The sequence below is a fragment of the Mastigoproctus giganteus genome, chromosome 10, assembly GCF_048544385.1.
Source record: "Mastigoproctus giganteus isolate SK-2022 chromosome 10, ASM4854438v1, whole genome shotgun sequence".
In the NCBI taxonomy this organism is placed as follows: Eukaryota; Metazoa; Arthropoda; class Arachnida; order Uropygi; family Thelyphonidae; genus Mastigoproctus; species Mastigoproctus giganteus.
The window spans coordinates 126,716,898-126,741,836 of NC_143584.1; the positions used below are offsets into that span (position 1 = coordinate 126,716,898).

Genomic DNA, 24,939 nt, shown 5'->3' on the forward strand with positions numbered 1-24,939 from the left:
CCTGACAAATGTTTCCATGGAATTCCATAGATACATTTGTCTGCAATGTTGAGAATTCAATACAGTGATCACAAAGTAAAAGTCAGAACCAAACAGGATAAGAAAAACTTTTTCTGGAAATCATCCACAAACCGGAAGCCAAAATTAATTTCTTACGGATCTGTTGCTATTACGATTCAGTGCCATTTCTGAAGAATAGAACCAATTTTTATGACAAATATTCATAAAACATATGAGATTTTAATAAGGTTGCTCTTTTCACTCCAACCCACCCTGAGCGCGGCTTCTAGAACAGTGGTATGGATTTCTGAAGCAAGACTTAGATATCTCACTCACGAGATTCATATTTCAGCTTACGCTTAAAGTCTTGCTTCAAAGTCCATGCCTTTTATTCCAGCGGCTGCGCTCGGAGGTGTGGGGGAGAAAAACTATCATCGTATTAAAATTGTATAGGGCGACCATTTATGAATAGTTGTCATTAAAAAAAAATATTTCTCTCGCTTATTTTCCAACAGAAATTTGGCGAAAGATAAGTGAAAGAGTGCAGAGTATTTACTTCCATGCAGGAGTTTCTATGGACTGTGGAAGGTTGTCAGATAACAAGGAAATAAATAGGATCGAATTCTTTACCCGTGGTGTTTGTTTACATTTTGTAGTGTTTTGTACACAGTTTCCGTGGGTTTCTCGAAAACCTCATCACTATTTCGGCCTACTGGCTCACTCTAGTCATATTTCAGTAATCCTTCAGATTTATTGCTGTACGGTTAATTTTAACTTTCTTCTCCGAGAGTTATCTTTAAGTTTCGTTCTTGTGCTTCCATCATGCTAAGACGGAAAACATGAAAAAGTTGCTAATGTTAACTTTAACCAGTCATTACTTGATACATGGAACTACAGAGAAATTATTCCTCAACTTTTTACCAGAAGAAGGTGGCTGAGGAAGTTGAGGAACCAATATCGAATCCAGGTCTTTATCACATACTTAAAAAAAATCACTTATGACAAAGTTTCAGACGCAGCTCTGCTTCTCAAATCGTTCCAATGCTAAAATATCTCTGTGCCTTAATTTTTTTTTTTGTGATTTTTGAAAGAAATTTGAATATTTTATCCTTAAACATAGCTGATAAATGAAAATGTCCATGCTCAAGTGACAATATTGTAGAAGAAAGCCTACTGCATTTAGAAGTGAAGAGAAAAGAAATAGTTGTTGTGAATGAAATTTGAATCAATCACATAATTAAATGTGCTAATTATACTCACCTATAAAAATTTGCATAACAGCAGGTCCTTGGATTAAAACAATCTCCCATTGCATTATTGTTTCATAGGAACGCCGGTTATCACTTACGACGCTTTTTGTGGGAACGTAACTGGCTTAAGTCTAATTAGTTTATTTACTTTTTGGTTGGTGCAGAAAAAGCCTAGAGCTTCCTTGCACCATATGACAACTATTAAGAACCACCTAATGGATTTTTCCTTTACTTAAGAGTGATAGGAGAATCGCAGAACTGAGAGATTTTTTCCTCTTAGAAATAGACTGAATTTCAGCGAAAAATACGTGTGGAATATGAGAAAGGGATCATAAAACGTAAATTGACCTTGGAGCAGTTCTTCAAGAAAACTTAAAAGTATAATAGACTGGTTTCGTCTTTTGATGAGGATGCAGCAGATCATCAGTATGTACAGAAGTCGTGTCTTTGATTGTTTTTAAAAACAACTATACCGGCGTGAAGTAGATAAGAATAAGGTTAGGTTAAGAATAAGTTTCGTACAGTTTTTTTTTTTTTAATCTATTATAGGTGATAAAGCTTACTACTAGGAATAGAGACTGAACATTAAAACTTTTATTTCTGACGTAATAAATAAAAAAAATATTGTGCATAATTTAGGGGATCTACTTAGATCCAAAATGCGTACATCATAGAGCATGGCGTGCCTTTGAGCAAAAGAGAGAAATTACTGCGTTGGATATGTATTTTATTAAAAAATACTAATATAATTGTACAAGTTAATAACATTCAACAAACTTAGTTTGCTAGCTGGTGCATCGATATGATATTTTTATTTATTCAGTTGATTGCTAGTTATAATCGCCCCTTGTACGGCTAGCAAGCCAGAGAGGGATATATATACAACTCAGAAAATAAATTTACAATAAATTCAGTTTTTGAAAAAAGTTCTTCGGGCTGGGTGTCTTCTAAGAGGACCAGTCAATTTAAGCTTAAAAAACTTCGCAGACAGACTGCATGATGGCAACATAACTCAAATGCGGAGGCACATCTCCTTGAGTTTCTTTTATTTAAAACTAGTGCGATACCAAATTTTTACTTTTTGCTCCAATGTAGAAGTATATTGCTATTTTATTTAAAACATCGGGATTAGTTTTTTAGTGCTATGTAAGAATACTAAACATGCCTGTAATTAAAGTAGTAAAAATTACCATTTACCAACCTTTTAAAATAACTTCAAATATAGTTGACTTTTATATAAATATTTTATTGATGAATATTATCGATCAGCAATAGAAAATAAATGTGTTTCAGTTTTTCCACGTGGAGTTTAATTGAACTGAAATGTAGGAGATAGTTCCTTTGAATTCTTGAAAAGTTCAGTTCGCCCAAAACGGGTCTATTGAAGATTCAAGAATTGTGCAGGTGTGTGTGTGTTCTAATGTCGATTTGCCTGTTTGTGAGGGAAAAAACCACGGCTTGAGACATTAACTGGAAGGAGGCAGGAAAAATCTTCCAAATGCTCTTCAGCTGGACTCGAACAAGATCCTTCCACTTGGCGAATAAGCACCGTGGACTGATGACGTATCACGTAGTAAAAAAAAAAAGTAACATTTCACGCTAAATACACTATGAAAATTGAAACTTTGCAGTTGTTTTTATTATGAAGCCAATTCCATAATATTGACTCTATTCCTTTATTTCATCTACAAGTACTAAGTTGATCTTTACATTAAATGTACCTAATCTTTATATGCTCAGAGAGCGTAGTGTTAAGTTAGTTGCGGTTCAGATATATTCCCTTGGTATAAGAGTGGCATCGTATGTGAAATATTCCTTCGGAATACCAATCGTAAATTGTGATCTTTGTTGTTAAATTCAGAGGTTTATGGTTTTTAAGTGTTTCGTCACTGACGAAGTGAATCAGGATTATTTAAATTTATGAACCGTTTGATTTGCTAATTTTTAATAGAATGATTCTTGGAATTTATCTTGTGTTTGTCCATCGTTTGCAGCTGCATAAATTTGATAACTTGCCAGCAATAAACCGGCATTATTACTAGCATTTCGTGTGCAGTGCCTCCTTTTTATCCTTCATTTCATTGTTAACCACAATGCCTTATAAAAATTACATGACTGATATATGCACAGTATCGTATGTAATCTAGTCGGTCTGAGGCCGTAGACGTACGGTTTTCCTCCGGGTATTCTGGTTTTACCACACAAACAGGCAAATCGACCTTTTACGATTACAGACATCTACGTAACTATCTCCTGCCAGGGAGAGGATAATTCCTTGTTCCTAACGAATATGTTTAATGGAAAATCATATTTTTAGTCGTCTACGTTTAACTGAATTAAAATGTTTTACTACATTTTAATTCAGTTTACTAAGCTGAGCTGACACGAGCTGGTTACCCCCCCCCCCCCCGGCTTGCATTCGGTTTGGGAAATTAAAATTCATGCTTTTGCAAATTCGGAATTTCATGTTGAAAAAAATTGTAATGTATATATATATATTTTTCTTTTACCGATCGATAATATTCGTAATTATTATTGATATCTATCATTTGGTAATATAATAGTTTTGAAAAGTCGACTACGTGAAGGTTTTCTAGAATGAGTGTTAAAGCATGGGCAAGTTTAGTAGGCTTAGGCTGCAGCGTGCACTGAGCAAATTAAGTACATTGATCTGATATTATTGGGGCGACCCTTTAGCACGAGTTGACCCCGAGACTACATTGAATCAGTGTTTTTAAGTTTGTATGGCGATACGGAGGAAGCAGTGGAGCTAGGTTTCCACAATATCAGATCAATGCTCTAAGTAGAAAACCACAGTAGTTTGTTGACTGGTGTGTATATTGTACAGTTCTATTCAATACAGTAATTTTCATTTTTATTCGAAAGCGTTCTGTGCTTTGTAATAACGCAATCGAATTGTTATTAACTGTATTTTGGTAGAGCAATTTATTATACCTTGTTTCTTAAATAAATAAATTATTTACGTTCACGGCTGTATAGCCCAAGGCTAGGGACCAATTTCGAAAACCTGCTACATTTAGAACTAAAATGCATTTAACTGAATTCACATAGTGCTACCTTAAAGGCGATCTTTATCATGTGTATTATAAATAAATAATGTATATTGAATGTACCATAGCCCAGAAGTTACAAAACGATGGTACTTAATGTTCGCAGGCGAATCTTCGTTGTGCGGGCTGAATACCCCATAGTAGAATAAAAAATTTTGCCTTGTTGCGTTCGATTTTCGATCAGGGGATTATTCTGCTCCAACTAGAAACCGATGGCGAGTATTCGGCCATATGCCCTGGACTTACGTTCAACTTAGTCAAATGCCATTATCCACCGGTCTGCTTAAGTTGCTAACATATCTTTTTAAATTGTATAGTATAACCTGAACAAGTGAATCCACTATCAATTTAAAATTCTGGGACACCGCCAGGACAGCTGTTTTGAAGCTACTGGCTTTTTATCACTTGCGTGTATATCGATCATAGTTGTGCAGTACTTTTTTTTAGCTTGTAAAGGATTTCTTCTCAGTAAGTTTTTGCTATTGCTCTACCGAGGGCAACCGATTCTGAAGTGAGTTATAGGAGCTGTGCAGTGAAAACAGCCGGTATCTAAGGTTAGTTTTGTGTGCTGGGACGTAAACATGCAGAATTTTATTCTCAGGACAGACAGTTTCGGTGGTTAGTGAAGCACCCATAAATACAGCACCTGACAACACCGTTGTGATAGGAAGATATATTATGTATTACATTATATATACTTGGCTAATTTAGGACGCTAGCGTCATGTCTATTAAAGAAAAGTTATTAGCAGCTTATTTAATTATTTTCTCTGCGGACGGAGATGGCCTTTAAGTTCTATAGTGTGAACCACGATACTTGCATTTGTAGTCGGGTTTGAAGTGGATTGGAATCAGTGGGGGGGGGGAATAATAAACGGCTGGTTTTGAGGAACATGGAAGACAAGATTCTGCATCTAGGTGCCAGCTCTCAGGGACGGAAGTATATACTGTACTGTAATTATTACATTTTCATGTAGTGTCGATGTCATTCTCTCGTTTGCGTCCGGTCTCCAAAACTTTTTTTTTTTTTTTGTGAGAAGATGGACACTGGGATATTATTATATCTAAAATCGTCAGTAAACCTAACTTCTTGAACAATGCTTGGCCCGCGTGCCAAAATCATTTACTGCTGTATGTATGTTTTTAAAGCAAAATGCTCCCTTAATTTCTCTGCCGTGAAAATTAATGTCTGTTGCGATAATTTTAAATTTATATTCCTCTAACCCAGAAGGGATGTGTATTTTTTTTTTTTTTTTTTTAACCACTTGTTTTCTGTTTTCTGGAGCTTAAAGATAAAGCTTAAACTAGCGTTATCTTTAAGCTTAAAGATAATGCTAGTTTTAAAAATAAATCCTTTTTACCTTAAACAGTTTATTTCATTTTACAGTAATATGCAGTACGTTCATGGCAGAACATGGACAGCTATCTCCTGATAGTAACGTTTCTCTTTATAATTCTTTTTCGCATTACAATAGAATTATAAAGAGAGCACATATGATATTGAAGTCTGTTTAATCATTAGATCTCTTAAATGATGACACTTTTTATTTGCGGTTTTCGCACTGTACTTTCAATTGTAATACGTGTACATTCAGATGATTCGATTTGCCACTGCAGTTATAGTAAAAATGCAGGATTTTTTTAATATAAATTTAAAAAAGTGGCTTGTTTTTGTGACTATATGAGTTGCTATTATGTATAACTCTCGAATAAGAATACAGTAATCGCATATTATTAGCCATCTGGCGCAAGGAAGCGTGGAGCTTTTCCAGCACCAGCCAAAACTGAGTTACCCTGAGAGAGAGAAAAGAAAAGAAACCAGAGTCAGAATTAGAAGGAAATCACCAAAAAAGAGAAGAAAAGAATGATGATATCCAACTCGGGACCCTGGGTGTTCCAAGCCCATACTCACCAGATATATTTATATAAAGATAAATTTTTGTTCATTTATCTTCGCAAACTTAATGTGTAATTTTATGGGTAAAACTTAATAATAATAAAAAACATGAATAAAAAGAAAACTACAGAAAGGGGAAAATTAAATCGATTCATTAATAGTATTTAAATATTAACGAATGGATTAAGGCACCCATGATCGCTTTCTAATATTATGTAAAAACGGGCGCTTTTTTACTTAATATTATTAAAAATAATATTAGGTAAATAACTCATTTTAAATACTTTGCTGATACTTTACAGCAACTTGCGGAAGCTGGGTAGGTGGAAAAAGTCTGCCTTATTTTCAGTGTGCTATTTGCACTAACTGGAGGGGGGAACTCCATCTTATTAAAACTATATCTGGTGATGAGCTCTTTAAGCACGGCAAAAATTATGAAGGCTGCATGTGGAATATATTGTACTCTGCTCTTCGTTGAACAACTAGCAGTTAAATGAACCCACATAGTGGGCCCCTGAAGCAATCTTGTGGGTTCTTTTATTTAGCCATTCCCTCCCATCGACAGTGCCAGAAATAGCTGATCGTAGCCGTTCGTAAAGCTCTTGTGCGATCGATGCTGTGGTAGTAGGCTAGCCCTTCCAACGTCATGGAAGACGTCACCATCCGTTTGTTACCATGGAAATGTCATCCGGATTCACGTAGGCTAGGGAGGATAGTGTGTATGTTCGGCGCGGCCAGTGTGCGCGCCAGCTGTTCTCTAGAGACGGCTGCTGTTTCTAAATTAAGCCTTTCCGCACACTGTATCGATTCATCGTCTGTAAACGGAATACAAGTTAGTGGAGTGTTGGAGAAATGCGGGATGTAACGGAGATCGGTAGGGAGGACTTTTCTGAACAAATGTCAAGATTTGGAGTGATAGATGGATGAAGTTTTCAGCAGGACGTTTTGTGAAGCTGGTTATTCAAAGGTGTACAAAGCTTTTCAGAAATACTTTATGCTTTAGAAGGAGAGGGCTGTTTTGACAGCTTACTTATAGAAAAGCTTTTTCTTGCTATTATGTGTTATCTGTAAGAAGTAGTTCAATAATTACCCAAGTTTAAAAAGCGCTTCCTTTTGTTATGATAATAAGAAGTTAAGCACATCGAAACAATTGACTTCTTTGTTGACAAGCATTATTACATAATTATTGTTCCTCTTATTTTTGATAAAAATTGTGGGTGCCTAATATTGTATCACAGAATGCTAATTCTGGCTTGTCATTAATTTATTGCATATTTCTGTGGTCTACATAATTATTTAGATAAACAAGGATTTATTTTTTAAAACGTTACTAAACATTAGGTTTTGAAAGCAATATGATTTGCGCTTGAGACCACCTGACAAATCATACTTTAAGCTTTCAGAAAACAAGTAGTTAGAAATGCCACAAATGACAAGTCTGAAATAACACAGGAATACAGACTGGGAAACAATAGGAATATGATACTAATTAGGCACATTTATTTTATTATTGGTAATACGAGTCGGTCCTGGATACTGGAAGAATTTTAATATGGAAACACTGCTGAACATCAATAGACGTTTAAAAAAATAGTAGTAAGTGATGTTATATTTGGGGCGAGGGGGAGACTGTTAAGACTTAAGCGCCTGGAGGCGCATGGAACCTTTTTCATGTATTGAGTCAATACATGAGCAGGTTCCAGTAATAATTACCGTATTTGTCGGCTTATAAGACGCACTTTTTTTCCCTTATAAATACCTTAAAAAATCGTCCTGCGTCTTAAAAGCCGAAAGTGGCAATACAGTACATGCGAAAAACCGAAGAGTTAACGTATAGTAGTAGTTAACTACTATACGTTATCAGGCTGTTATTGGAGTAACAAGTGAATTACAGTTTTTTTTTTTTTTTTTTTTATTAAAACTAAAGGCGGCACCCAGAACATAAGTTCAAATCCGCCTAACAACTCTCAACTGAGTATCTTACATAAAATAAATAAATACAACATTGTAAAAACATCAAATATATAAATTAATTTAAAAAAAACAACAACGCATAAAATTTACACTAGCAACTCATCCATAACATCAAAAACAGACTTAAACTCTAAGTATTGTCCAGGTCTTCTTGGTGAAACGAATCTTATCGTCCAATTTTATCTTCAGAGTTGATTGATTTGGGGCAGAACTTGGTTCGCCCCCAGAATAAGCCTCTTCCTTCTAGCAAAAACTTCTTTTGCAAAGGCCTAGAGTGCTGCAAGGTTACTTGCTGTTTGGATTAGCTGTTCCACTGCAGTTGAGGAGAATCTCTGGATGTTATTCCTCAGCTTTTCTCTGGATTCATTATACATAGCACAGTCGAAGAGTATGTGGGACCAGTTCTCCTTTGCTCCACAGAAACAAAGCTCTGACTCTGAAAGTCTAAATTGAAACAATTTCTCATTGAGGGCCCCATGTCCTGTGACTAGATAGAAGGTTTCCATCGTGAGAATAAACCATTTCGTAACTGATTTTGCCATTGCAAAGGTAACATCCGGTATGAAGTTTTTCGTGACTAGTCCCTTGTTGGTTTGTGTACCATCGCGTCTGCCATATATGAACTAGCTCATTATAGCAGCGCAGCTCTCTCTTTTCACGTCCGTGTCTAAGTTAAGTCGGATGCCTAGAAATGCTGCAGGAATCCTCCTCTGTATTCTGTAGCATAGTCCCCTATAAACTACAAAGAGGCCGAGTTGAAGAACCCCTGCAATGACTTGTGTTGCTGCTGTGGAGACAGTTCTGCAGATCTGATGGGTGGCCAGGAGAAGTCCCCGTTGGAAAGAGTTCAGCTTCTCTTTAATTTTACACTTAATTGCCCGGTAAAACCACGCCCCTGCAGCGAACGTGACTATGGGGAGGAACACCGCCTTCTAGTAAAGGAGTATTGTGCGCTTGGAGAGCCCCCAGTCACTCCCGGAGATCCTGACTTTTGAGGCTGAGGTTTCTTACTTTTATGTTGAGATTCCGAAGGTGAGGGAGGAAAGTAAGTCTATGGTCAATGATTACCCCTAGGACTCGGATTTGGGTCACAAGAGGTAACTGCATGCCATAGATTTTAATTTGGGGAGACCTTCGAAGGTCGAGTTTGGCTCCGAAGATCATCATATTGGTTTTTGTTGGATTGATTCGGAGCTTATTGATTTGAGTCCAGTCGGCAAGGTCGTCAAGAACGTGGTTTGCAGTGGTCTGAAGGGCTCGCCGAGAGCGGCCCGAGAAGATGATGGTGAGATCGTCTGCGAATGCAGTGATCTTGGTACTGTCGAAGCTGCGGCGAAGCCAATCCTGAAGAACCAGGTTCCAGATTAGGGGCCCCAATACGGAGCCCTGTGGGCATCCTCTGTAAATTGGTCGTGTTAGTTGCCTATGTCTTGCCTGTACTGTAACGGTTCTGTCGGTGAAGTAGTTCTGATTAACCAGTAGAGTTGTGGTGCGCAGCCTCTCAAGAGCACTCTCTCACCATACCCGGTCAAAGGCTCCTCAAAGTCTACAAAGACGGCCAGTTCGTACTTGGCCTTGGAGGTTTCCAAATGGAGTATTATTTCTGAGAGTGCATCCTCACAGGAGCGACCTTGTGTGAATCCATATTGCGAAGGAGAGATAAATCCTTTGTCTTGAAATATGCTTACAATTTTTATCGCTATGAGTCGTTCCAGAATTTTACTAAGGTTGGGTAAGATAGCAATGGGGCGGAATGCCCGAGGTTCTGTTGGTGGTTTGTTAGGCTTCGGAATGAGTCGGAGAAGAGAAACTTTCCAGGGCTCAGGGAAGAGAGATTCTCTAAGGCAGCGGTTAAAAAGGAGAAGTGGGTGCTCTGGTTTCAGTTTGAACACCCTTTGTATGAATGCATACTCAATAAGATCAATGCCAGGGCATTTATTCAGGTTGATTCTGTTCATTGGTGTCTCCAGTTCTTGGGATGTAAAAGGTTCATCAGGTGAGGTTGATGTGTAGAGTGAATTTCTTCTTCTGATATCTGCATGTTCAGGTTGGTCTTCCATTGGATCGTCTGTGGGGAAAAGTTCATCAATTATGGCACTGATCGAATCGTGCCAGGTTATGGTTTCTTGTTCACGAAGCTGTACCGAGCCAAAGACATCTGGGGTATGTCTTCCCCCTGGATATTTTATAAAGGAGTCCCCATGGGTTAGAATTTCCTGAGTCCTTGACGAAGTCCATCCAGGTTTGTCTTTTCCTGTTGGCAACCGCTTTGAAGCCCTAATCAATTGGCAGGCGCATCAAGAAGGCAAAATTATGCTATTGGATTTAAGCTTAAAGTAGTACAATATGCTAAAGAACACGAACAGAGCAGCAGACAAAATTTCGGACCACCGCCTACTGAGAAGATGATTCGCCAATGGAGGAAGCAGGAATTTTTATTACAAGAAGCTGATAAAACAAAGCACAACCTTGGTAAAATTCCATCTAAATGGCCAGATTTGGAAGAAAACTTGTGTAGTTGGATAATGGAACTTAGAGACGTGGGTATTGCAGTGACTACTAAAATTATAGTAGTAGAAGCAGGGAAACGAGCAGCTGATATTGGGATACACGACTTTAAAGGAACTGAATCTTGGTGCTATCGCTTCATGAAAAGAAACAGGTTAAGTTTACGCACGAGAACTAGAATAGGCCAGAGAATGCCTGCTGAGTACGAACAGAAAATATTAGATTTCCACAAATTTGTCCTTAAGACAGAAAACGAAGCAACTATGAACTTTGCCAAATCGGGAATATGGATGTAATTCCATTGACTTTTGATGTGCCATCCAATAAAACCGTGAATCTGAGAGGGCAAAAAATCTATAACTATTAAAACCACTGGACATGAAAAGACACACTACACCACAGTTTTAACTTATTGTGCTGATGGAACCAAACTTCCGCCAGTGTTAATTTTTAAAAGAAAAACTTTAGGAAAGATAAACTGCCAAATGGAATTCACGTACTTATAAAACCGAAGGGATGTATGGATGAAGAATGTATCAAGGATTGGTTTGTAAACGTTTGGTCCGAACGTCCTGGTGGACTATTGCATAAAAATTCACTACTAGTATGGGATCAGTTTAGAACACATAGGACTGAAAATATCAAACAACTGGCCGAAATGATGAACACACAATTGGCGGTAATTCCGGATGGTTTAACTTCCTAGTTACAGCCGTTATATGTTAGCATCAATAAGCCATTCAAGAATAACATGCGGGAGCAATGGAATAAATGGATGATAGAGGGGGAAACCATGATACGACGCCTACGGGAGGGATGAAACGTCCATCAATAGCACAAGTGTGTGAATCGGTGCTGAAGTCGTGGCATGATATTAAGACTAAAGTTGTGGTCAAGTCCTTTAAAAAATGTGGTATAAGTAATGCAGTGGATGGCACTGAAGATTATTATTAATATCATTTTATTTCCACATCAGTGGACACCCCTGGAACAGCCTGGGTCGGCTAGAAGGGTGTACATCATGCAAATTCCATTTGAATGCATTCATTGGAATTGCAAGAGATCAAAACAGATTGCAAATACATAACAAGGTAAAAATAAATAAATACCAAACAATAAAAAACACAGTGATGAATCCAGGAAAGCCTTTGCAGGGAATTCTTTTCACAGAGCGCTTATTGTTCGTGCTTATAGAGTTCTTTCACTATGTCCTGTCTATAGCGCTTCGAGCTGCAGAAAGTCATCTGCGTTTAAATCATAACGGTGTTGTCAGGTACAATATATTTATGGCTTCCCACGAGGAGGTGGCAATAACTACTGAAACTGTCCATCCTGAAAATCAAATTTCGCATTTCTGTCCCAGCATGACAAAACACGAAACCACCTGCTTTTTAGAACTAACCTTACTAGATAGACAGATTATTACCCAGCTCAGCTTTTATAATTCATTTTAGAATCGATTGCCCTCGGTACCACAATAGCAAATCTCAGTAATAAGAAATCCTTTACAGGCTTAAAAAAAACAGTACAGTTAATTTTGACATACATCATTCTGGATCCCGAAGTCAGTAGCTTCGAAACAGTTGTCCTGGAGGTCTCTCAGAATTTTAAATGGATAGCGTAGTCATCTGTTCAGGGGATGTTATACAATTTAAAAATATATTAGCAACTTAAGCAAAATCGTGGATAACTCTGCTTGAACATAAGTCCCAGTACTCGGTCTCTAGTGGGAACAGAATGATCCCTTGGTTGAAAATCGAATGCAATAGAGCGTAAAAATTTTATTTTATTCCCGCATTTTCGGCCCGCACAACATTAAAATTGGCCTGCGAATGCAACTTGTACTGACGGACATTAAATGTCGTTCATTTACAATTTCTAGGTTATGACATATTCAATATATTATTTATTTATAATAAATATCGCGTTTACTGTAGGACCACGTGAATTGCTATTAACTGCATTCTCTAATCCTGTATTTTGGTAGAGCGATTTTATTACGCTATATGTCTTAAATAATAAATAAATCATTGCCACAGATGTACCGGCAATTCATTGCAGCCGAGGCTTATGATTAAAGATTAGGAAGTTAAGATAAATCACAAATAGATTAAAGTAAAGTAGGAGATTAGCCCAAAATCTGTCTTTGATCCACAGTGGTGGCTTTCGGAAGTAAATTAAGTAGTAGTAGTAGTGAAAACAGGGTGGCATTTTATATCTCAAAAGACGTTTTACAAAACAAGCAAATTGTTTAGAATGTCCATAGCAGTCCTTGGCAGACTTACCCATTCGAGTCTAAGAAAATTGTCGAAATTACATTGCGAAAACTGGTTCAATTTTCCCAGTAAATTCATTTATCATTACATTGTCAAAATGCAATTCATCGGATGAAGGAAAGAAATCAGATTAATTATAAACAAAACAACGTGCCATGTTTCTGTACGTGCAATAGAAGTTTTAAAAAGCAATTTAGCTTCTGATTGTGTAATTTGGCCTTGATGATGCCACTAGGTTAATTTGAAACAAGATATTATTACTGTGTAACCTTTGATCCTGAACAGCTGCGCGCGCTGTTAATGTAATGAAGGCCTTTTCTTCCGATGAGGAAGGTAGAAGCGGAGTAATACATTTAAATATAAATTAATTGTTACTTAACTATGAAAAATATCGATTTTATAAGAAGTAACTGTAGAAAAACATCGCCATGGCTCAACTGTGTATCTTATATCTCTCTGCATATAGTCATAACCTTCAGGCATAAATAGTTCAAAAAAAAAAAAAAAAACATGCCTCGCGCCCCTTTGACGTTGGGTGTTTGTATGAATTGCGTCATTTATCGATAGTTATTTATATCCGATGGAGTCAGAATATTAGAGAATGGAAATATCCTAACATGTAAGCACCTTTGCCTTTATCGTTGAACACTCTGGTTACTCTTGGATGTTTCAGGACGTTACAGGGGTGTTGAAGACTACTCGGAATATATGCGGAGGTTATTTTGTTCCCCACAGTCTCCTAATTTTAATCCAGCTTAGAACCCGTGGTATTATTTGGAAAATCGCTCAAATAGGCTAGAATTAAAGGCCAGGGTAGAATTCTGCTGAAGGAGAGTAATTGTTAGATTGAGAGTAATTGAAGGAGAGCACTCTCATATATGGTATTTTGGTATTTATTATACTGTATTTCTTAAATTGATTGAAATGTAGATTAAGCAGTAGTGAAAAATAACTTTGTATTAATTTTATTTAGGAGTTCCTGTTTCTACTCAGTGGGACACTAGAGGGCATTATTATCCGATCCAAATTGCCCAGTTTGGGCTCAGTCATTTTAGCAAGAATCTTACAGAAGCAGAAGCATCGGTCGTTATTCTAGACGACGGCGATACTACTTTCCACGGGCACTGGAATTTTCCTAAAGATTCTCACCAGGTGGCGCTACTTAAGCGAGTGAAGGATGAAACGACACTAAGTTCTGTACTGGAATTTAAAACCTCAGGTTTGCTATTGAACTGATCCGCATGTGGCTTTTGCTTTATTATTATATTTATTATTATAAAGTTTTTTTTAGCTTTAGAATTTACGCAGTGGTAATAGAGAAGTTTATTATTAGGAGTGGTATTATTGAACCTGGGCCATTTTAACGCATGGGTCACCCGGCCTACTGGGGGCCTCACTTACGGTTAGGAATGCGACTAAGAGAGAGACCCAGAAAAAAACAAAATTTAAAATTGATAGGGGCCACATTTGGAAATTCGCTAGGGGGCCCGAGGGTTCTTAAAACGGCCCTGGTGTGAACGTGTGTCAAACCCTCTCCGTTTCCCATCAAATTTCACAAGTTATACGCATGAATCAACAAACAATATCACATGTCAATATTTTTAATCCCTTACGCTTTCAGTTTTAATAAATGATATTGAAGAGTGTATCCAAGGGAAGCTGTCAAAGTATGCTGATGATTCGAAGGTGGGACGGTGGTTAACAATTCTAGTCAAGACATGTTCTTCAATCTGTCACATCTAAATCTTGAAGCCTCTAAATGTAAGGTTATGCAATTGGAGGAACAGAAATTCTAGTCACATAAGTTAGTGGTAGAGGAGCTAAAAGTAGTACAAGACAAAAAAGGACTAAGGTGTTATGATTTATAATTCAACCTGACATGAAATTTTCCATGCAGTGTAAACAGGATGTGAAGGTTCTGTTCTGATTTATAGTACAAGGCGATGATCAGACTGCGTTTGGAGTATTGTATTCAGATTTGGAGACCGCACCTAAAAAAATTAAAGCGTGCGTACCCTGTTACGCACGAAAGATGTTTTATGTGAAAACATCCTTGGCTGGGAAGAGGTTATAGCGAAATCAGTTTGTACAATAGTATGATTGTGATGTCACAATCCTACTTCTTGCAGTTACTGCTACAGGAAGTCTGATTGCAACAATACAAATTGTTGACCACAACGTTTGCATTTACCTTACGTTCCATCGTTAGGTGCCACTGTAGACGTTTTCACATAAAAAATAAATAAAAGCAAGCATACGTAACAATGCAGTTAACTGCCCGATTTGTAAAATATGGTCCCGTTTTTAAATATGCATAACGCGCCTATTGCTTTCACCACGCCTGCCACTCGCTAGCATGTAACAACTCAATTCTCAGGACGGATTTTCATGAAATTTATATTTGGACCTTTTAGAAAGATTTGTTAAGCATTCCAAATATCATTAAAATCAGTCTAATAGAAATGCTACAGTTATTATTTCTTTATCCGTCCGTCTGCATGTAATAACTCTTCGCAGTGGATGAATTTTAAGGAAATTTTATATTTCGCTCTGTAAGAAATATTTGTCGACTCTTCCCTATTTTTCATTAAAATCACACCAATAAAATTCCAGCAATTATTATTTTCCTTTTTTGGAATATATATATCACATGGGCTATCGATATACTATAGATCAAACACTGGATATTATGCTTTCTGACATGCGCAGAAACAGTACTTTCTCTTATAAATCATGAATTATTAACGCGTCTGAAATGAAATGCACTACGCACATTAACTACTGTGTTTTTTTTTTTGTTTTTTTTTGTAATGAAATTATTTTGCAGCAGGTGCAAAACCCAGTAATTGATTTTTGCTGAACAGCATAATTATTCGCATTTTAATCGGTGAATTTAGCTGCAGCTCAAATCCACTGCATTCTTTTATGGAGCAGAACATGTGTGTTAAATACACTGCTCGCAACCCACCTTATGATGGTCGCATTGGCTGCCCCACTAACCCCTTTGCATCAAGAATAAAATTCGCAGCGAAAACCCTGCAGAGTGTAGTCTACACACATCCCTCTGTCGTAAGGGGAAAACTGGAGTCATTCCCTGTGAAAAACCTCACGTGCTGAAAGGAAAACCCGTGGGAAATTCCCATAAGAGTATCAGCTGGAATCGAACCTCGACTAGCTATTCAGCAAGCCGGCAACTTTGCCACAAGGCTAATATGGCCCCGTATGCTATCACTTTAATTTCAGTATTTCACATCATATTTCTCAGCAGTCGCGTGGGTACTGTGACATTCCGTTGTTAGTTGTCGCTATAGATGTTTTTACATAAAAAAAAAAAAGTAGAAGATTGTAAATTTGCAATCTACATTTGGGGGGGAGGAATTAAAAGGATCTGTTCTCGCTTCGTGGGTTTAACGAGGGGACACTACGGATGATCCTCCTCAGATAGCTGATAATCCGAATGAGTATTTTGCATCTACATTCACACATGAGGAGTTATTAAGGGAGGAAAATGCCAGAAGTTTATCAAACTGTAACAGGGTGCTTAATGAATTTGTAATAACTGAGAGCAAAGTGGAGGAGAAATCGTTGAAGTTAAACATAAGAAAGGCACCTGGGCTTAATGAGATATATCCAGTTATATTAAAGGAGGCAGCAAAAGAACTAAGCAAACCCTTAGCCATGATTATGAACGCATCCTTGGACTCAGAGGATGTCCCCACGGACTGGAGATGTGCAAATCTATCTCCAATTCACGAAGGGAGATTTAAGGGTGACACAAGTATAAAATTTATGAAGTTACAGACCAGTTAGTTTAACTTCTGTTCCGGGTAAAATAATGGAGTCACTGGTTAAAGATGCATTGCAGGATCATCTAGACAAGACTGCAGCAGTGATTGAGACACATCCTGAGTTTGTTAAGGGAAAGTCTTGTCTGACAAATTTGATTGGATAAACTGCAGCCATTATCAACCCACTGCAGGATGGAAGCCTCCTCAACAATTCATGTTGAAGAGGCTTCCATTCTCAATTTAGCAGTCAGGGGCTTGAACCCCGGTCTACTCAAGGAGCGTGTGCTACTGCACTCCCGCTCCTGATAACTCGGCTACGGAGCTGCTCTTTGATACTATGTAGTTACTAAGGAACTACACTGGTGTGCAAAACATCACTGAAAGGGATTGATATGGCTGTCGAGGTATTCTCGTCTGGGGAGGCGTTATCTTTGATGGACGTATACAACTCCAGATACTGGAAGGCGGTACTAAACCGGTGCACGCTACTGTACCGAGGTAATCCTTCCTCATGTGAGTCTGTACCGAGGTGCCATTGGCCCCGAGTTCGTGTTTATGGATGATAACCCCACACCCCATCGCACTGCAGCTATTGATATGCTTTTGGAAAGTGAGGACATTGTTCGTATGGATTGGCCTATCCGTTCCCACCGATCTAAATCCCATAGAACATATGGGACGCTCTGGGGAGACGCCTAGCGGCACGTCCACACACACCAGAAAATGTTCACCAGCTGAAGATGGCGCTGACAGAGGAATAGACGATGTTACCGCAAGAACTTATCAACAACATTGTTCTAAGTATGAACAGACGGTGCAAAGCCTGCATCGACATTAGGGGTGGCCATATCTCCTACCGAGGACCACCTCTGTACCGTTGTTGTGTCGGTCTTGTTTCCTTCATCATTTCTGTACCTCACGAGGTTCCTTTGGTATGCTTTTCCCATATCCAGGCTACTCCTATGAAAAGTTACAGGTGAAAACCTGACTGGTCCTTAAATTTTGCACACCAGTGTAGATGCAAAAAATAATTTTGATATCATATACTTGGATTTCAGGAAACCTTTTGACACTTGCACATGGAAGACGGCTGTACAAATTGCAGCAGGGTGGTTTTGTGAGAAAAGACAAGAGTGGTAAACAATGGACGCTGCTCTTTGTGGACTAATGTTATTAGTGAAATCCCCCCCCGGGTTCAGTGTTGGACCCACTGTTGTTTTGTATATTTATCAGTGATATTGATGAAGATATATCAGGCTTAACGAAGTTTGCAGATGATACAACCGTTAGCAGGGTTGTTAATGACAGTAATTGCAGTGTGCTATTGCAACAGGATCTAGAAAATTTGGGCAGATGGGCTGAGAAGTAGTAACTAAAGTTTAATTGACAAATGCAAAGTATTGCATATGGGTAGAAATAACCCTAGAGTAATGTATCTACTGTGTGGGAGTAATTGTGCTGTCAGAGCAGGTAATGGGATATTATCAGTGATATACACGAATTTTGCTAGTAGGGATAAGGAAATGGTCAAGTCACGCCTTGAGTACTACGTGCAGGTCTGGAGGCCTCATTTTAGGAAGGATGTAGAGTTGTTTGAGCGTGAACAGAAAAGGGAAACGAAAGGGTGATCTTACGAAGAAAGGCTTAAGTTCTGCAAATTGCAGCGACTGGAGACTAGGCACCTGCGAAGTGGTCTGTATGATGTGTATAAGGCCCTGAATGGGGTGAGCATACTTAATTCTGATGGGGTTCTTCCGCTTGCTCAGATTAAAAACATGAAGGGGCATAGATTCAAATCAAGGAAAGACGGTTGTAGAATAAATGTGCGGAAATTTGCCTTTAGCCAGCGGGTGGTTAATTGCTGGATAAACTTCCTTGTGTCGTTGTGGAAGTTGATAGCTTAAATAAATTTAAGGAGGAACTGGACAAACGTTTAGAGGGAATGAATGTGTGATTTATTTATTTATTTATTTTTTTTTTTTTTGTCTGATGCTACATAAGCTCATACGCTTGCATGATATGCCTCTTACTACTACGAGGGAGCACAAATATAAAATCTCGGGCAATAACATAATTAAATTCACCTTTGACCCCCTACCACGACGTCGTAGAGGCAATGAGTCTGGCTAAATTCGAAGCGGATTTGAATAGTTACCATGTGTATTGTTTTGTGAATGCGAAGATGAAAGGCGTGATAATATACAGTGTGTCCTCGTTGGTAGATTCCAAACTAATTTTGAATAACAGAATGCAGTATTTTGGTCTATTCCTGCTTCAGTTCAGCTACTCATTTCGGGCATGTTGGTTTGGCACAAAGCCGACTTTCTAGATTAATGGAGGTAAGGTCGGAGCTAGCCCTGACCAGTCAGTAAAGCAAAGGCACGTCAAATTCTGTAGTCATTATTGATTGTGTATGGTTATGCCGAAACCGATGTGCATTCCTATACCTGGTATAAGAAGAGAAAATTTGCCCAGAATGTCAATGTACTGCATGACATTTAATGATCTAGGAACGACCAATGGGCTCAGTCGAAACCACAAGAAACAACTGCAGATGGTGGCGCGCCAATTCACAGTTGGGACTACGCACCTAGTAAGTAACGTTTCTCAGAGCATCTACCAGACTCAAACATGACCATCAGATCAGAAAACTTGTGTGCTGTGATTCGTCACTGAATAACACAATTTTCGAGCCTTCTAGGTATTAATTGCGATGGGTGGTGTATTACACTCTGTGAAATTTGGTTTTTACGCTTCAGTTCTTCCTTAAACTACAATTCACTGCACTTTATTTTCCAGAGTCGAGAAGACAGTAATAGTAGTTACCGTAATGACTTATCTTAACGCCTGTAATACTGGATGTGGTGTTGTAGGAAAACCTTTCATTATTTCTAGGGCAAACCTTTTCTCAAATCAATGTGTGCCTGCGGAAACAACAGATGCGTTGGAAAATTGAGATACACCTTACGAATGATAAAGGTTCCACAGATAGGCAACTTAGTATCGAACACACATATTGCAAGTTGATAAGGTTTCCCTTATGGAGTATGGAAATCAACCTGGACTGCTTGAGATTGTTGTCAGAGAACATCATAGAAATTTTCAATACCTTGGTGATTGATCTACAGAAGAGGACTAGCAGAGATATCACATCTTATTTAGACACTAGAATATTTTACTATTGTATGGTAAATATATAAAAAAAAATTGATCATTATAAAATATAAGATAATTTAACAAAAGTGTGTAACATGACATAAGAGGAAGAAGAATCTTTATTGTACATGCCTGCATACAACACCCTTCTCCGCTACAAGCCAGGATTTTACATAAAAAAAAATTTAAGGATGACCTCAAAGTGGTCACGCAAGATAAAGAATGAAATAATAGCTGCAGAAGTATAAATTGTTGGTGCTCACTATAAACATTAACTGTAAGTTTATCCATATTGTTTTGGTTTTATTTTTTAATAAATCGTTTTGCAGAGATGTTTCAAGTGTATAAGAATGTAACAACCACCCACCATCAGGTAGTTGTAATTGTGTGATATATGAATAAGCAGAAATTTCATTCGTACACGTCTTTTAGCGTCCTTTTTAATTAAAAGATGAGGTTGAATTACCATATTGACTTCATTGTGATCAGTTACAATTTAGCTCACTGCTAATGAGAATGTTGGCCTTTCGTTTATCAAGTATCTGATAATTAGTTAGAAAACCGCAATATTGTATATGAAGTTTTGTTCTCTTTTATGGCCGTTCACATACTGTACCCAACTCTTGATTACAGTTCCTGTAAAGAAGCCGAAATTCGCACAAGTTTGGAATTATCCATTATATGAGTGAAACTTATGCACTGCACGAGAAATTTTGCCCTTATGAGTGGTATAAAGATTCCATTACAACACCGTGTTGTAGCTAAAAAGCTATCAAAGGTCATAACATTTATTAGTTTATCATCAGATTCGGAAATGCAGCCCTATTACTAACACATAAAAACTATCTGGATGATTATTCAGAAGTAGTAGTATTTCCCTTTACGAGTTTCGTAAAGGGAGAGAGTACCAGGTAGGCAGAATTTTCTTTACTATCACGAGTCTGCGAGAGGCGAGGATATTCCAAAGCTTTTCAGTCTCAAAAATAAAAAATAAATAACACACACAGGTATTCAAAGAAAGTGTATCATCCCTTAAAATTGTAATTGTATGGCAATATTTCTTAAAGATTGCATCAGATAAGATTGACACGCGTAGGTGATGGCATAATATTGCATAAGCTGTTACTTTCAGCTATATAAGCACGCTCTGCAAGAGTTGCAGTCATTCCTTGCTTGTGTCAGGATGGCGAATTACGTGCAGCTGCCGCCACCAACAGTGCTACTGTTGCTTTACGTGAAGAAGGATGTTCTTCCAGTCATGTTGCTTAGTGTCTTGTAATCAGTCTAGAGTGAGTAGATCTCTTTTCAAACTCAAGAATACTGGTTCTGCTGATGGGGAAAAAGGAACCGGACTCAAACGTCTCTGCGCCAAAACAGGACCGCAGTTTTAAGCGCTTATGCCTTAGAAACCGTAAAGCTTCTTCGTCTGAGCTGAAAAGAGAATGGGAAGAACATACAGAAGTGGTAGCAAGTGCAGTAACAGTCAGAAATGGACTTGTAGCCCGTCGTTCTAAGAAGAAGCCCATCCTCACACAAAGGCCCGATTAATTTGGTGTAAGGAGCGTGTCAAATGGACCCCCAAGCAGTGGAAGTCAGTTATTTTCTTGAATGAGAATAAATTCAATCTGCATGGCTCTGATGGGAGACAAACGATTCGCCGTAGACGTGGTGAAGAACACCATCCAGACTGCATGGTGTCTACAGTGAAATTCCCTACCAGCCAAATGATATGTGGGTGCATTTCATAACGCGGAGTAGGTCACCTGCAGTTTATAAAAGGTTCCATAAATGCCAATGGATACCTGGCTATATTGGAAGGCAAATTGCTGCCAACCATTAGAGACCATTTAAACCTGCCAAGTACCTACACCTTTCAGGACGACTCTGCTCCTCGTCATCGGGCGAAAAGTGTAAGTGGGCACTTCTGTAGTTACTTTAGCTCCATTTGAGGTTCTACAGTAATGTGTTTACATTTGTTACAGGTGAAAAAATGGTTGGAAGAACGGTCCATTGCAACTGTTAGCTGGCCAGGAAACAGCTCTGACCTGAATCCTATAGAGAACTGTTGGCATCGTGTGGAATCTGCAGTTGCCAGAAAGAAACTAAAGACCCTTCATGAACTTCAGGAAGCCATAATTCGTGTTTGGAACCACAAACTGTCAGTTGATTATCTTTAGAAATTGATCTTGTCAATGCCTCGACGGTGTGCTGCTGTTATCAGGTTCAACTAAATATTAGTTTGCACCTGGTGAACTTTTCATATTGTTTTCCATTTAAAATGATAAACAAATTGAGGGATTCATTGTCGTGTTTACCAAAACTGTTGTATAAAGGTTGAAAATGCTCATTTTGGAATATTTTGAGAGCACCTGTCAAATATTACTTAGCTTTGCCTTAACTATTAATAAATATCCTTTGTTTATATTTCCATTTGTGATGCTAGTCATTAATGTAACATACCATTCCGAAAAGGGGTTAGAAATTCCTAGGTGATGCACTTTCTTCGAACACCAGTGTGTGTGTATATGTATATATAAATAACATTTTTAATATTTTTCTTAGTATAACAGTTCAAGTTTTATATAGCATTCTATTAACTTCGATGATCCTGTGAATTTCTCCGGAGCTTAACAGACAGTTGGCATAAGCGGACACCTTTCCTCTATGTTTTACTATTTTCATATTGGACGCCTTTTTTTTTATATAATACAGTACATGGTTTTCCCATAGGTAATTTTAAAAAAAAATTTAGAATGAATTAAGTTTCTCACCTGTTTTTTAAATCAGAAAAATAAGTATCGTTAATATTTTCCCCCTTGCTTGTTACCGTAACATGTTTGTTTTTTATCATTTCAGGAGATACCATATCAGGCGTGGTGCTTATCCTTGGAGAGGACATGGAAGAGACAACGTTCAGCTGTGACGTCCAGCTTACTGCAAATGCCAGTATTACTTTGGCAGTCGAGAGCGTTACCGATCACATGCTCTATAATGTTCATTATGTCATGTCTGACTTGCTTCTTTCTGCCTCTGAAAACTCTGTGACATACGGAATCAGTTCCAGTCCTCGGTGGAAACGAATTACCCGCGATCTTGTAATCGATCTTCAGAAAGGTCTCTCTCCTATTCAGGGTGGAAGAAAGACGATCAAACCTCGAACTCTTCGAGTACGTTCTCTCGTACTCCGTGGATCAGGTCGAATAGATAACATTACTCTCTCTTCTGCTGCCCACATGGCGCATTTCTTTTCTGCTGCGGACTGGTTGGTAAGGCAGCAGGACGAGAAAGGAGGTTGGCCAATCATGGTTACACGAAAGTTGTCCAATGGTATGCTTGAGCTAGCCCCGGGCTGGTATTCCGCAATGGCACAAGGTCAAGCCATGTCTTTGCTCACTAGAGCTTTTCGAGTGACTGGAGATCTGGTATACCTAGAAGCCGCTCTTAGAGCAATTAGACTTTTTAAGGTGAGATCGGAGCATCGTGGTATCATGACAACGTTCCTTGGAAAGTACGTGTGGTATGAGGAATATCCTACAATTCCTAGCTCATTTGTTCTAAATGGATTTATCTATTCACTCGTGGGCCTCTATGATGTGAAGGTTAGCTGCACTCACGAAGATTGTCGGACTGCAGGCCAACTTCTCGAAGATGGTCTGGTATCGCTAAAAAAGATGCTTCCTCTCTTCGACTCAGGATCTGGTTCTATTTACGATCTACGCCATTTTTCTTTAGGCGTTGCACCGAACTTGGCTCGCTGGGATTACCACACAACTCATATTAATCAACTGTTGTTCCTTAGTACCATTCATGATGATCCTATTTTGAGGACCACGGCCGACCGTTGGACAGGTTACATGAAAGGAAAAAGAGCGTCACATAACTGACTTCGTTTTTCTTGATTGTGATATCTATTTTACTGATTCACTACGCAAAAGATCACGGGTGATGAGGGAGGAATGGATTGGGTTGTGGTAAATGTAGTTTGTGATTGTGTCTCCCCCCCCCACCAAAAAAAAAACAAAAAACAATGAAGTTATATTTCCCTTACAGCATTTTCCTCTTCGGTTGTGGATGAATTTTATACCCGGTATTGTAAACTGTTACAGGGTTGTTGCAACGTTTCCCCGTCCATGATATACACGTATGATTTATAGACCAGACCAGTGTCCAGTTTGTTAAATCTCTTCAGCAGGTGTTTCAACGGCCTTCCATTGAACCCTATGTCTACATATGGCCTTTGCGAAGAAGTTCGATGTCTTAGAAGAGTGAAAAAACGGACCTGAAGAAGTCAAGATGATGCAACAGGTTGTGAATAATAAGTGAAGCACAAAACCTAGTGGACTTTGCTGCCAGCTGTAGTGCATGCAAATGCAAAATATAGTTAATTGAATTTTGTGGAAACAATTTTTAAGTTTTTAAATATAATTTTCCAGCTCTGCTCCCGTTACCTTAAAGCTTACTTTGCAGAGATATTTTTCTTGTAGATGTAATATTAGCTTTCCCTGGGTATTGTTGTACATCTTTTTCAAAAGGGACCATTTACCTTATCGCAGTATTTCTTGTTATAACGTCACGCAATTCCTTTTATGGCTCTTGGACCAAAAAGGATTTTGTGTGATCAGTTTCACTCTGTTAGAAGAAAATACGTGAATGCATATGAACACGATTACTCTAAAGTAAGGCCGATGACACTCAGTTCTTGAGAAAATATGAACTTTTATTAAAGCTAGAAATTTCGTTATCAACATTAAAATTAATTTCCATAGTACTTATTAAAACACATTTATGATTCACGATTTAGTTTTTTTTTTATCTTTCGGCAAATATCTTCATCTTGTGAACTTTGAGTGTGTTTTTCCAGTGGATTATACGTTCCATTACAACACAGAATAATTTTTCCCTTTCCGAAACAGAGTCTAATCTCTATTCTGATATTTGAATCCTTAGTCAAGAATGTATTCTTGCCAATGACAAAAAAATAACCCTACACCACACAGTATTGGCGAGATTCCATTTTAGT

At 38.2% G+C, this 24,939-nt stretch overlaps 1 protein-coding gene across 1 annotated transcript in view; it reads left to right on the top strand.

The window, feature by feature from the left end:
• Positions 1 to 24,731, top strand: part of Hsepi (D-glucuronyl C5-epimerase) — a 155,065-nt gene extending 130,334 nt beyond the window's left edge. Inside the window, exons 4-5 of the mRNA XM_090384168.1 lie at positions 13,949 to 14,194; positions 22,776 to 24,731. Coding sequence (XP_090240294.1) covers positions 13,949 to 14,194; positions 22,776 to 23,803 — 1,274 coding nt within the window. The 3' untranslated portion in view covers positions 23,804 to 24,731. The remainder of the gene's footprint in view (positions 1 to 13,948; positions 14,195 to 22,775) is intronic.
• Positions 24,732 to 24,939: the final 208 nt, after the last annotated feature.